Source organism: Apus apus, chromosome 16 (genome assembly GCF_020740795.1).
Source record: "Apus apus isolate bApuApu2 chromosome 16, bApuApu2.pri.cur, whole genome shotgun sequence".
NCBI classification, from domain to species: domain Eukaryota; kingdom Metazoa; phylum Chordata; class Aves; order Apodiformes; family Apodidae; genus Apus; species Apus apus.
Window position 1 is genome coordinate 78,042 of NC_067297.1, and position 14,679 is coordinate 92,720.

The window sequence follows — 14,679 nt, forward strand, 5'->3', positions numbered from 1 at the left end:
ACGTCCCTGCAGTTTGGGAGGAACTTGGAAAGGACTGAGAAAACCGTCAAGGCAGGAGAGCCTGACAAAATAATTCCACAAGACTGGCCTTACATTTCTTGCCACATCCTCATCCCTAAGTCCTGTGGGGAAAATTAGGTCAATGGAGTTGGTGTCCCTCTACTTCTTAGTGGCTGAAGTGGTTGTGTTGAGATCTCCCTTACCCCAGTGAGAGTTTAGCCAAAGCTGTTTAGAGGTGCACAGAAGGGAACTTGCATTAAAAATGAAAGTTAACTGTAAACGGTTCCCTTCTGTGCTCACACCTTCTATGGATTAGCACGTGAGTACATTAGAAAAAAGTTACTTGGCCACTTTCCACTGCCTACAGCGAAGTTGGGATGGGTGGCTTTGGCTGGGCCTAGCTCATATGAAGTTTTAAGCCCATTACTACTGGCCACACCTGTGCTGTTCTGTAAGGGCAGCTGAAGTGCATCACTGTTAGTAAATCACAGGAAAAGAACCTTACGCCAAGATGGCAAAGTGTACCATCAAGTGCAGACAAAGGCAATTCACAGGAGACAAGCCCTAGAAGCAGATAATGATCCCAAAACTCAGCTGAAATCTCCCACCCATGGAGCTGCCCCCTAAGTGTAGCCAGGAGTCCCTCCTCCCTTCCCCAGGGAGGCCCAGCCTGGTTGGACGCACCGCACTGAATTGTGGTAGGGATCTCCATGGCTCTCCGGCGTTTGTAGCGCAGTTCACTAGATGGAGGCTGGTTCCAGTTTGCTGACAAATACCCAAATTCATCCCAGAACTTGACAATACCTCTCTGGGCTGGAAAACAAATAAGCTGCCACTCAGTATGGAGCCATTACCACAAAATTCATCATCTGCACTCTTGGCTGCCCTCCCCCTTAGCTATCTTCTGGCCACCAAAGGTCCCGCTTCCAGAATTTGAGAATGCTTATGGTTGGAAGAGACCTTTAAGATCACCAAGTCCAGCTGTCCATCCAGTAGACAAAAACACCAAACCATCAAACACCAACACAACACCATCCACCATGTCCACTACAGCATGTCCTGAAGTGCCACATCTACATGCTTTTTGAATACCTCCAGGGATCGTCAGGTGACTCCACCACCTTCCTGGGCAGCCCATTCCAGTGCCTGACTACTCTTTTGGTAAAGAAATTCTTCATAATATCCAATCTAAACCTTCTCTGCCACAACTTCAGGTCATCTCCTCTAGTCCTATGGTTATTCACTTGGGAGAAGAAGCCAATGCCCACCTCACTACAACCTCCTTTCAGGTAGTTGTAGGAAGCAAAAAACTCTCCTCCCCTCAGCCTCCTATTCTCCAAACTAAACATCCCTAGCTCCCTCAGCCTCTTCTCATAGGACTTGTTCTCCAGAACCTTCACCAGCCTGGGGGCTCTTCTCTGGACATGCTCCAGTACCTCAATATCATAGAATCATAGAATCATAGGGATTGGAAGGGACCTCGAAAGATCATCTAGTCCAACCCCCCCGCCAGAGCAGGGTCACCTAGAGTACATCACACAGGAAGGCGTCCAGGTGGGTTTTGAATGTCTCCAGAGAAGGAGACTCCACAACCTCTCTGGGCAGCTTGTTCCAGTGCTCTGTCACTCTCACAGTAAAAAAATTTTTTCTGATATTGACCTTAAACCTCCTATGCTCCAATTTGCATCCATTACTCCTTGTCCTATTACTGGTCATCACTGAAAAAAGCTTAACTCCATCTTCTTGACACTCACCCTTTACGTATTTGTAAACATTGATGAGGTCACCCCTCAGTCTCCGTTTCTCCAAACTAAAGAGACCCAGCTCCCTCAGCCTTTCCTCATAAGGCAGATGTGCAACTCCCTTAATCATCTTTGTGGCTCTGCACTGGACTCTTTCAAGCAGTTCCCTGTCCTTCTTGAACTGAGGGGCCCAGAACTGGACACAATACTCCAGATGCGGCCTCACCAATGCAGAATAGAGGGGGAGGAGAACCTCTCTTGACCTACTAACCACACCCTTTCTAATACACCCCAGGATGCCATTGGCCTTCTTAGCCACAAGGGCACATTGCTGGCTCATGGTCATCCTCCTGTCTACCAGGACCCCCAGATCCCTTTCACCTACACTGCTCTCAAGCAGGTCAGCCCCCAACCTGTACTGGTGCATGACATTTTTCTTCCCCAAATGCAAAACTCTACACTTGCCCTTGTTGAACTTCATCAGGTTTTTCCCCGCCCAAGTCTCCAGCCTAAGTCTCTCTGAATGGCAGCACAGCCCTCCAGTGTGTCAGCCACTCCTCCCAGCTTGGTGTCATCAGCAAACTCGCTGAGGGTACATTCTGTACCCTCATCCAGGTCATTGATGAAGATGTTGAACAACACCGGTCCCAGTACCGACCCCTGAGGGACTCCACTAGTCACAGGCCTCCAACTAGATTTTGCCCCATTGACTACAACTCTCTGACTTCTTCCTTTCAACCAGTTCTTGATCCACCTCACTGCCTGATCATCAAACCCATACTTGATCAACTTATCTACAAGGATGCTGTGGGAGACGGTGTCAAATGCTTTACTGAAATCAAGATAGACCACATCCACCACTCTACCATCATCTATCCACCTAGTAATTTCCTCATAGAAGGCTATGAGGTTAGTCAAACATGACTTACCCTTGGTAAAACCATGTTGACTGCTCTTGATGACCCCCATGTCCTTGATATGCCTAGAGAGAGTGCCAAGGACAAGTTGTTCCATCACCTTTCCAAGGATGGAGGTGAGGCTGACCGGTCTATAGTTACCCGGGTCCTCCTTCTTGCCCTTCTTGTAGACTGGAGTGACATTTGCTATCCTCCAGTCCTCAGGCACCTCTCCTGTTACCCATGACTTACCAAAGATGATGGAGAGTGGACTAGCAATGACCTCCGCCAGCTCCCTCAGCACCCTTGGATGCATTTCATCCGGACCCATCGATTTATGGATGTCCAGATTACGCAACTGATCCCTAACCCAATCCTCATCTACCTGGGCAAACTCGTTCTTTATCTTGACTTCTACTGGGGCTATATGAAACTGGGGCTCATGGGGAAAGCACGCAGGAGTAAAGACAGAGGCAAAGAAGGCATTCAGCACCTCTGCCTTCTTTAAATCCTCTGTCACCAGGGCACCCACCTCATTCAGCAGTGGGCCTATATTGCCTCTGGTATTAGTTTTGTTGGCTATGTATTTGAAAAAGCCCTTTCTATTGTCCTTAACCCGACTTGCAAGGTTAAGTTCCAAGGAGGCCTTAGCTTTCCTAGTTGCCTCCCTACAATATCCTTCCTGTAGTGGGGGACCCAGAACTGCATACAGTGCTTGAGGTGCAGCCTCACCAGTGCCCAGCACAGGGGCACCATCACCTCCCTGGTCCTGCTGGCCACACTGTTCCTGATGCAGGCCAGGATGCTGGTGGCCTTCTTGGTCTTCTTGTGGCCACCTTGGGCACACCGCTGGCTCACGTTCATCTGGCTGTCAACCAGCAGCCCTAGGTCCCTCTCAGCTGGGCAGCTCTCCAACCACTCGTCCCCAGTCCTGTAGCAGTGCAGGGGGTTATTGTGGCCCAACGTTTGGCCTCACTGAAACTCACAAAATTGGCATTGGCCCTTGGATCCAGCCTGTTCAGGTCCCTGTGTAGACCTTTCCTACCCTCTAGCAGAACAACACTCCTGCCCAGTTTGGTGCTGTCTGCAAACTTACTGAGTTGCACTCAATCCCCTCATCCATACCACTGATAAAGATGTTGAACAAGACTGGCCCCAAAACTGAGCCCTGAGGGACACCACTGGTGACCAGCCTCAACTGCATTTGACCCCATTTACAACTCTCTGGGCTCAGCCATCCAGCCAGTTTTGTACCCAGTGAAGAGTCCACTTGTCTAAGCCATGATTCACCAGCTTCTCCAGAAAAATGCTGTGAGAGATGGTGTCAAAGGCCTTACCAAAGTCCAGGTAGACAATGTCCACAACCTTCCCTCATCCACCAGGCAGGTCACCTGGTCACAGAAGGAAATCAGATTGGTCAAGCGTGACCTGCCTTTCCTGAACCCATGCTGGCTGGCCATGATCCCCTGGCTGCCCTGCACTTGCCAAGTGAGCTCACTCAAGATGAGCCTCTCCATGATCTCTCCCAGTCAGGCTGTAGTTCCCCGGATCCTCCTTTTGGCCCTTCTGGTAGATGGGTGTAACCTTGGCAAGCCTCCAGGCTCCTGGGACCTCCCGTGTTAGCCAAGCCTGTTGATAAATGATGAAGAGACACCTGGCGAGCTCCTTCACCAGCTCCCTCAGTGCTTACAGCCTCATAGACTTTTGAGTGTCCAGGGGCCATAGAAGGTCGTTAACTGCTTCCTCCTGGATTATGAGGGGGTTGTTCTGCTCTCCATCCTTATCTTCCAGCTCATGAAACTGGATACTCTGGGGGTAGCTGGTCTGACTATTAAAGACTGAGGTAAAGAAGGCATTAAGTATCTCAGCCTTCTCCTCATCCTTGGTTGCAGTGTTCACCCTGCATCAAATGAAGGATGGAGAGTCTCCCTAGCTCTCTTTTTATTGTTAATTGTCCTGGGTTGCACCAGGATTAAGCCAATTTTCTTTTTACTGATTTTTTTTTCCTTCAGTAAGCTTTCTTTTAACTAGCAGCAGAGCGTTCCAACTAAGGCTGATAACAGTGGAATGTTTTTCTAACTGCTGGGTCTTCAAGGTTGCATCTCTACTCTGCTGGCTCAGACACTATGGGGAGATCTATGACCCCCCCACAGGAGGCTGAGTTAGACAGACAGCAAAACTGGCCAGAGATGTTCCATTTCATAGAGCTATGTAAACTCAGACAAAGGTCAGAGATCACAGAAGACAATTTCCTTCCTGCTTCTTCTTCCCTTCTCCTCCATCCATGGCCAGCATCTGGGGAGGACTCCGTCCATCCATCACCATCGACCCCCAGGCTTGAGCTCTCCTGACCTTCATCACTCTCCACTTTCTCCAGCAGCAGTCCAGGATTTTTTGGGACTGTTCACAGCTCAGGAGAGTGTTGTGGGAATTGCTGGGGGTGGGGGGAGGCGAGAGGCTTTTGCACATACCTGAACACATTTGCATATAATTGTATATATTTTCTTTTATCATCGGTGTTTAATTAAAGCTGTGTAGTTTAGTTTTCAATCCAGCAAAATCTCTCTTTTTCTCTCTCTTCTTCCCTACCTGGGTGGGAGGGGGAGGGGATTGAGAGCACTGCTGTCGAACCTGAGTCAAACAGTGACATTAATGTATTTGTAAACACTTTTTTTATCATCCCTTATGACAGCAGCCAGATCAAGCTCCAGCTGGGCTTTTGCCTTTTTAATTTTCTCTCTGTATGGCTTCACAAGATCCCTGTACTCCTCTTGAGTTGCCTGCCCCTTCTTCTCCTTTTTTGCCCAGAGTCCCAGCAGGAGCTCCCTGTTCAGCCAGGCTAGTCATCTTCCCCACCCCTTTGTCTTATGACACACGGAGACACGCTGCTCCTGTGCTTTTAAGATTTCCTTCTTGAAGGACATCCAGCCTTCTTGGACCCCTTTGCCCTTCAGAACTGTCTCCCAAGGGATTCTCCCAACCAATGGCCTCCAGAGGCCGAAGCCTGCCCACTGGAAGTCCATGGTGGAAGTGTTTGCTGATCCCCCTCCTTACTTAGTATACTAAGAACTGAGAACTGGCAGTTGTGAAGCTTCATTACCTATAGCAACATCCTTCCAATACTGAGCCAAATGCTCTCCCATGGCTTTCAGCAAGTGTCGATACTCTTTGGCATCAGCGAAGTCTTGTTTATTATGGGTTGGTTCCAGAACCAAGTAGGGCACGTCCACAACGCCTACCACTCCACCACATGCCCTGGAAGATGGACAGTCACAAACATCATGAAACTACCAGCTTGTTTTTCAGATAAACTATATTGAAAATACCAGGTTTCACACACACACATACTCACCCCCCCATTCCTGCAGCATTAGTTGTTTTAATTCACCATTTCTCTAAATCAGATATGCAAAGAATTAAGAGGGGCCCACATGTTTGTATTTATTTTCAAGACCTGTTCTCCCTGTCCTTAGAAAGAGGCAGTATTGCTACCAGCAATGCCTGTATTGAGCACAAAAGCCTCATACTGCTGCAAATATGACCAAAATCTGTGTAGAGAACTTTCTAACAAGAAAAAAGGTAAACATTGGGCAATATTAAAATACAATGTATGTGTCAAAATTCAAATTAAAGGCTATAAAACAAGTAAGTCTCATGTTCATGAAGAATGATCAATGCAGAGCAAGGTTCTTGCACAAGCTAAGTTATATGTAGGTACATGCCAAGCTTAAGCAATGAGATTGCTGAGAAGTATCCAGGAACTCACATGCCACCTTCCAGTTGTGGGCCCACCTTCTCATACATCTTGATCAGTCTACTGCAGTTATAAATGAACATGCCATCCAGTTCACGCTGCTCAATGTTTACACCAAAGATAAAACTCAATTCTTTGGGCTCCTTCAGTGCCCTGCAAGAGAATGAAACAAGAGTCTCAGAGATGTTGAAAATAAAACTAATTATTTGCTGTTATTAGACAGAAGATATGAAATCCAGCAGCTTTGAGCATTATAGGTTTACTAACACCTGTCCTGTAGTCTGCTATTTCTAAAAACCATGAATGCGCAAGCAAATAAAATATAAAAACTTTGCAACAGAGACACCAGGCAGGACAGTATGTGCTCAGATAATCTAATTAATAATTTTGAAATTTTTTTCCTTCAGGATTGGATTCTGACTTTTATTTCAGATCTGCTTCAAAAAAATTACAGTTAACTAGTTTTATGAAAGTACTGTTAGGTACAGACTGGTCCTCTCCAAGCTATTTTGGTTTTTATTTTCCAGATGTAGATGGCAATAATAAATAAAGCATGGAAATTAAGATTTTTATACAAAACTATAGTCTTGATATTCAAATTCTGGGGAAGATCTCATAATTACAAGTCTTACCATGCTTAAAATTACTCTAAGTTTGAAAGCTGGGAGATACAACCCACAGCCCAAGCAGAGCTTTTTTTCCTGGAGATGACAGGATAGCAATTTGCATGATTTCTACTTTATCTGTGCAGCAAATGAATTCAACAGAAGTTGGGCTCAAGTATGTTTATGAGCACATACAGGTTTCTGAATCTCAATCTTTGATTAACAGGAATTGTATCTTCTGCAATGCAGAAAGCCTCAAGAGATTTACATCTCTGTGTTATTAATCAAACAAAATCCCCATGTTTCACAAGCAGAACTACAGCTCTTCAATAGACTTAATTAAGTAGGTTCCACAGCTTCCATTAAATCCATGCTAAAGGATTTTTCATAATGAGGATCTTTAGTTTGAAGCTATCATCAAAAGTGAGGTCCAAACTTTTAAATATTGCAAGGCACAGTCTATACCACTGTCCTACCCACCCCTCTGATTTTTTATTACTTCCCTTATTTTCTCCCCCCCACATCAAATTCTTAGCACTTCAGTGCTTTACCTCAATTAGGAATTTAACTTCTCAAAAAGTGATTAGTTGAAGATAGTGGAATTATTTAAAATGATCTGTTTACTGTCTCTAAATATCAGAAAATCATATTCTATGATTCTATGATGATATTAAAAGAAACTGAGCTGTGCCTGCATGAGCACTGCACAATAACAATCTGCAGATATAAGCTGTAAGTCTGTCTTAACAGACAAGCGTATCGAAATAATTCCCTGAAATAGATTCACTTCATTTTTGTTCTCTGCTTAAAATCATCCTCTTCCCTGCACAGATGTATAGGTACCAGGTAACACAACTTCTTTTAAAACACATGACTAAAATAAGATACTAGGAAAACACCTGGATTAGCAGCTTCCAGTAATTTTAAACCCAAACCTTTGCCAAGATGTGTTTTGAACACTGCCAACACAGAATTTGGGATAGAACACTATACTTTTGGTCTCAGGTCATCCAGGTGGACAACTGTGATTTGAGAGCATGAGTAGGTGTGGCAAAACACCCATCTCAGGGATTCATTTTCTTTTTCTAACTTCTGGGAAAAGATGTAGAGCCTTGAATTTCAAGTAGCAATGTGTACTCACCTACTGAAAAAAAAAACAGCTGAAGAAAACAGTTTCTCACAAGAGTTCCTGCATTCTTCAGACCACAGATCTAGCACTTTTAAAATTAAAGCTGCATTTATTTATTTATTTTTAGCATTTTAAGATTCATTAGATCTCTCTCTGGCAGCAAGTTTGGCATAGTTCTGACCTGAACAGCCATGTAAACTAGCATGCAAAACAATGAGGTGGGAACAGAGACCTGGTATATACAAATCCCTAACTTTCCCTAACTTTCTCAGACTCAGCATTTGTTTTAACAGCGTTTGTTCCTGCTTACAGAGTCATTTCTGAAATGCATATGACAAATTTGCAAAAAAACTGTATACAAAGAGTGAAATATTCCTGTGAGTACCTTGACAGTGAAATTAATTGCAACCAGAGCTGATCTAGAACAATGTCTTGGGATTTCACAGCACTGACTATAACTGAACTCAGCAAGTTTGTAAAAAACATCTCTACAACTCTAAAAGCCATTTCATTATAACTTGCTAACATTTGTTTGCCCTCCTGAATCCCACCTGCAGATGAAAAAGCAAAAGAGTGAAAAAAGCTGATGTCAAAACCAGGTAAATATCTACAGAGAACAAGCCAAATCCAAAGACATACTTCAGTATGTAAGAGGGGAATAGAAGCAACCAGAACAGACTGAGCAAACTCGATCCCCTTGGTTTAACAGCCAGAACATACAGGATGCCCACAAATATTTAAGCTTTGAGCTGAACTGCTCCCTCACAAGCAAAGTGGAGTGAACAGCCTGGAAAAATCAAGAGCTCTGAACCACCCTTCACGCACCTCTGCTTTGCATCCTTGATCCTTTTCTTGACATCAGCCTCCCGGCGCGTTGTTATTGCAGAGTTTTGGACCTGACGTAGCATCACCTGCAAACAGCCATCACACAGTAAAACTGCTACAGTGAAATTCATGAAATTAACTCACTTCTATGTTTTTTTTCCACCTTCAAGAAGATGTCAGAAATATTTTAAATGTAAAGCATTCAAAAACAGTGGAGGGTGACAATCAGCACACTTACACATTTAGGGCAGCACTTGTTGCTGGGTTGTTTAAGCAGCTACCAAGTTGCTTGGAAGAAAACATCTTAATGTAACTAACTGTTTAAGCTAAAAGAAACCAGAATGTAAGGGAAGGGAAGCACTGGGCAACAGCCAGAGTACTCAAATAATGTTGATTCCATCAGATGTCCATGGGAAGTAGAGAGAATTTAAGCCAGTATCACTTGCTGATCCACCTGGCGGCCCCAAAGTCCTCCTCCTACCCTAGTGGGCTGGGTCTCAGCCCTGCCTCCATCAAGGGCCACAGCCCCACAAGGATGAAGCAAACAGCTCCTCTCCAAAAGCCCCTGCCCAAATGCTTTGGAGCCAGCTGCACAGGCACGGAGGGGAAACAGCTGAAAAACACATAATTTTACTTCTGTTCAAATACCACACATTCTCCACGCCTTTTCAGCAGAGGCTGACATCAAATACAAGTGCCTGGAGGTTGGGGGCTGCCTTCCCACTCAGGATGTATTGGAGGTTGTGGGCAGGGGAACATCAGCATGCTTCCCACCTGGGCTGGAAACCACGTGTAGGTGTTGAAGCAAGTCCAGTGGCAATGAGACCACAGACCTCCCTGAATGACGCTGGCAACTCAGGACCAACTGAAGTCGCCACCTGCTAACACTGCATGCTGGCCAGGCAGTGCTGCTCAAAGCCAGAGCTTCCAGTTCCCCTCAGTGCCTAAAACGTGATGTGCTGCCAAAGCACAAGGCTCACCCTGGACTCCCGTGTGAGATCCCCTCCCAGGCGCAGCTCAAGGGCACGGGCTTTACTCTCTGCCTCACGAGCCTTCTCCTCCGCTGAAACATAGAGAGAAACAGCACGTCAACCAGCCAGCACAGAGTATCACAGAGCATTCACTTGAGGAGGCAGATTTCCAGAAAGCCTTTGCTGGACTGACATGTACAAGGGGACAAAGTTAACACAAAAAGGTACAAAATAAAACCTTTCAGATGAGAGAGCACCACTGACATGGCATCTTACACCTGCCCAGAGGTCGGAGTCAGCACTGGCACAATAGCAGGTTAAACTGCAAAAGCATCTTTAAAGGGAGGATCCATAAGGAAGCTGTGAGGAACTGGAAGGAGAAAGCATGCAAGTGGCCTTGACTGCTCTGCCTGGAAGTATGAAGGCAGAAAAAGGCTCTTGCAAAACAAAGACTGAGTTCAGGCTTGAAAAGGGCTTACAAAGACAAGTTCTTGCAGAGATGAGGGGAAAGTATTACTCCCAGAAATGCATTTACCTTTGATAATTGCAAAATTTTGTTTGGAAAATAGACAAATCTGTGCTACACACAAAATAATATACAGTGTTCTGAAAACTACTAAGTTTACCCCTTAAAAGAAATGCCCCTTTTCACTTCTCTCCCAAGCGACCAAAAAGATTTCTTGGCAATAGATACACATCATCCTCATATTGCTTAAGATTAATTCACTACATTTCATCTTCAGCTAGGATATCCCTTCCTAGAATTGAGACACAAGGTGCTTTGGTAAATTAGCACCATGTACCTTGCATATGCGTGCTCTCCATCCAAAAGTGCACTGGCTACAACCCTGTCATGCTCCCTTTCAGGTCAGAAGCCTGTTCTGCTCACAGATGTACAAGAACTAGTTGAGTGAGTTACCTTTCTTTGTTCCACAGGCTAAAACATCCATGGGGATAAATGTGAACTGGCAAATAATGCACTGCTTGAACAGGTAAAGTTAGCGCTGCAGCTGCCAACTGCAAGCACCTGACCGGAGCACATTGCCCCACAATGCAACAGGATGCAGCAACACCACAGCCTGCAGGGACTGCAGAGAGTTATAACAGAAATAAACTGGTACAAATAATGTATGATTGGAAATGTTCATATGCGAGATGGCTACAATAAATGATAAATGATAAAGCATAGATTAAAAGAATGGCACACACTGCCAGGCACAGACACAATTTGGAATTACAATGGGTAGGTGCTGAGGGATGATCACAGAATCATAGAATGGTTTGGTTTGGAAGGGACCTTATAGATCACCTAGATCCAACACCGCTGTGTGGGCCGGGACACCTCCCACTAGATCAGGTTGCTCAGAGGCCCATCTGTCCTGCCTTTGAATACTTTCAGCGAGGGGGCATCCACAACTTCACTAGGCAACCTGTTCCAGGGTCTCACCACCTTCACACTAAAGAATTTCCTCCTAAAGTCTAAACTAAATCTCCCCTCTTCCAGTTTTAATCCATTACCTCCTGTCTTATCATCACATGTCCTTGTAAAATGTCCCTCCCCAGCTTTCCTATAGCCCCCTTTCAGACACTAGAAGGCTGCTATAAGGTCTCTCTGAGCCTTCTCTCTTCCAGGGTGAACAGCCCCAACTCTCTCAGCCTGTCTTCATAGGAGAGGTGCTCCAGCCCTCTGATCATCTTCATGGCTGTCTTCTGGACATTCTCCAGGAGCTTCACATCCTTCTTATGTTGGGGGCTCCAGAACTGAGAACTCCAGACAGAGAACTCCAGGCAGGGTCTCACAAGAGCTGAGTAAAGGGGGAGAATCCCCTCCCTTGACCTGCTGGCCATGCTTTTGATGCAGCCCAGGACACAGCTGGCTTTCTGGGCTGCAAGCACACACTGCTGGCTCATATTGAGCTTCTCCTCCAACACCACCCACAAAGACCACCTCCTTCAGGCTGCTGTTGATCCATTCTGCACCCACCCTGTATTTGTGCATGGGATTGCCCCAATCCAGGTGCAGAACCTTGCACTTGGCCTTGTTGAACTTCTTGAAGTTTGCACAAGCCCACTTCTCAAGCCTGTCAAGGTAAGATGGTGTGGCTTGCACCAAGGCAAGGAGCAGCCTGCACCCCCTCAGCAGGAGGGCAGCAGCACACCTGCAGCATAGCATGTGAGCCAGCTCCACACCCTGCTCTCCCAACAGGGAAACAGACTGCAGCTGTGAGACACTCAAAACAAGGAAACACAACACTGGAGGAGCAACCTTGCCTAATATTTACAGAGGATGAGGTAAGCAAGAAGATGACAGGATAATTACCAAGCACTTCTCCAAAAAGCAGCACTCATTTGACAGCCAGAGGAATCCAGACTCTGTAGGCAGTGTTTAATAACCAGTATTCACTGTCCTTGATGCCACAGTCAGCATTATTTGTGGAATTGCACATTTCTGGTGTGTGCAAAGTATGGGAATATAAACAGGCACAGTCAACTTACTTAGATCATTACAATAAAAGTCACCTTTCCATTCTGTACAGTGATACCTTTGACTTTTGTTTCTCTAACACCCACAGAACAGTGCTCTGAGGTTCACAGCAGCTTACCAAGCATGTCACCACAGAACTGCACCGTGTGACCACCTTCATCACCAAGAGAAAGCTTGGCTAAATGTGAAAACACAGGGGGAGTTTGGAGACAGCTTAAAACACCTGGTCCATTTAAATCAAAGATTGTATGGTAGAAGCTGGTGAGCTAAAAGCAACTGTGTCTAAAGGGAAGAACACAGTAATGACCCATAAGGGCACAGGTCAAACCTGCTCCACTAAAGCAATGACAACTGAGAAGGCATGGCTGACAGTGAACAGTTCAGTTACAAGACTGAGGGTTGAGGCCCTGATGGGCAAAGCCGAATGATGTCCAAGCAGAACTGTGAGCAGACAGCAGCTAGAATCCACATCCATGTCCTCCGAGGGGACAACAAGCACAGCACACCCATGGCACTGCCAAGCAAGTCACTGGACGCACTAAAATACTCCAGACTACTACCCAGTGTAGGACACAGCTCTTAATGACCCATGTAACTCCCCACCTTCTCTGTTTGTTTGCTTTTCCAATTTTGTAAGAGGATTTCTTGACACCAGGCAATAGCAAGATGCCTCGATGCATTATTCAGTCTTGGTTGAGAAATACAAAGGCAGCAGCTGATAGTCTTTCACAGCTACCTTACCCAGGAATGGTACTTTTTTTCCTGGGTCCATCCACTCACTTAAGGATCTAGATCCTACAGGTTATCCCATGAGGCAGGAAATCAGTTCCAAGGGAATGAAGAATGGCTTTTGCTTATCTTAAATACATGTATGTATGCACTCCTGAGCTATGGCTCTTTTTGGTATGCCAAAGACATGTCACCAACAGTCATAGCTACCCATATACATATAATTATCTTTTTTCTTTCCCTCCATACAGCTATTTTTAGGTTATCTTAAGTTTTGGCTCAACAAGCTCATAAACTACTTCCAGAGACTCATCAATTCCTCAGTAGAGGTCTCCAGTATGATGGACTCTACCACATGCCTGGCAGCCAGCCACAGCATACTGGAACTGTGGTTACCTCAGCTGAGACCAACCACTTCTCACAACACACCTGTAGGTTTGAAAGAGAAAACTACCAAGTCATTCTCTGGTGAAGATCCCTCTTAAGACCAATGTGCATCTTCAAGAGAACATGTATGCTGGAGAGGATAAGAAATTAATCTTTTCTATCAACAGAAGAACAAGAGAACTTGGTTGTTACAGATGAAATTATTTTTCCTAGAAGCAAAAAAACGAGATCTGGGCTGTTGAAGCTGATGTTAACACTACAAGAATAGTTGGCACCAGAGGCTTTATGTGATCAAATCTTGCAGAAAACAGTCTGAGGTCTGCCATGAGTTTTCACCATGCTTTCAAAGCCCTCTGCTCAGCACCCACTTCACCATCAGAGGCAGTGGGCTAACTTTGGTGATTAAAATTAGTTCATGTTTCCATGCCAATGGTATCTGTTCTTAACACTGGGACACTGAAGACACTAAAGCTCACCTTTTAAACACCATGAGCGCCTCATAGACTGCTGCAAGAAAGAAGCCTCTCTGAGTCATGCTCTCTGCACCTTCTTGAAGGAAATCCAAGTGTGTACTGAACACCTGCTTTGGCTATAGAACTCCATCTAAAAAATTAATTCATGTATGAGGATTGAGGCACAGGATAAAATCTGCTTAAACTTAATTGTTTCAAGTCAATCTTGTTATGTTGTACTTCATAAAGGAGGAACAGGGGACACAGCAATTCACACAATTTAATGTTGCTGCTTTGCTTTGGGCAAGGTCAAATTCAGGCTGCCCTTGATGACCCTGCACAGGACAGATGTGGCACCATCACTTGTGTATCTGACCACATGCACACATGCCTAGAGTAGCGCTCACACAGGGAGACAACACCTGCCTCTGAGTGATTTATGAAACTGAATTATGAAACCTACCAGGTGATACAGGTCAACATATGACTTCCAAGATTCCTCCTTCACTACAGCATTTGCCTATCAAGGGTTGGAGAGATCACTTAGAATGTTAAATTTGTGCAAATTTAAGAAAGTTATATGCTATACTTATATGCTTATGTAATTTCTATATACTGAATATCCAATAATGTCAAACTGGTTTTCTCCTGAGGACTGCAGAACTCAGTAGGAATGGAGGATTAGACGGACAAAAGACGTCATG

At 45.2% G+C, this 14,679-nt stretch overlaps 1 protein-coding gene across 4 annotated transcripts in view; it reads right to left on the minus strand.

Moving 5' to 3' along the window:
* MORC2 (MORC family CW-type zinc finger 2) overlaps positions 1-14,679 on the minus strand; it is a 56,970-nt gene that overhangs the window by 13,063 nt on the left and 29,228 nt on the right. For 3 of the 4 annotated variants that reach the window (XM_051634042.1, XM_051634044.1, XM_051634046.1), the window contains 5 exons: positions 9,932-10,014; positions 8,952-9,037; positions 6,405-6,545; positions 5,739-5,893; positions 685-813 (listed from right to left, as the gene is read on the minus strand). In XM_051634042.1, coding sequence (XP_051490002.1) covers positions 685-813; positions 5,739-5,893; positions 6,405-6,545; positions 8,952-9,037; positions 9,932-10,014 — 594 coding nt within the window. The remainder of the gene's footprint in view (positions 1-684; positions 814-5,738; positions 5,894-6,404; positions 6,546-8,951; positions 9,038-9,931; positions 10,015-14,679) is intronic. The other variant, XM_051634043.1, reaches the window with a different exon arrangement.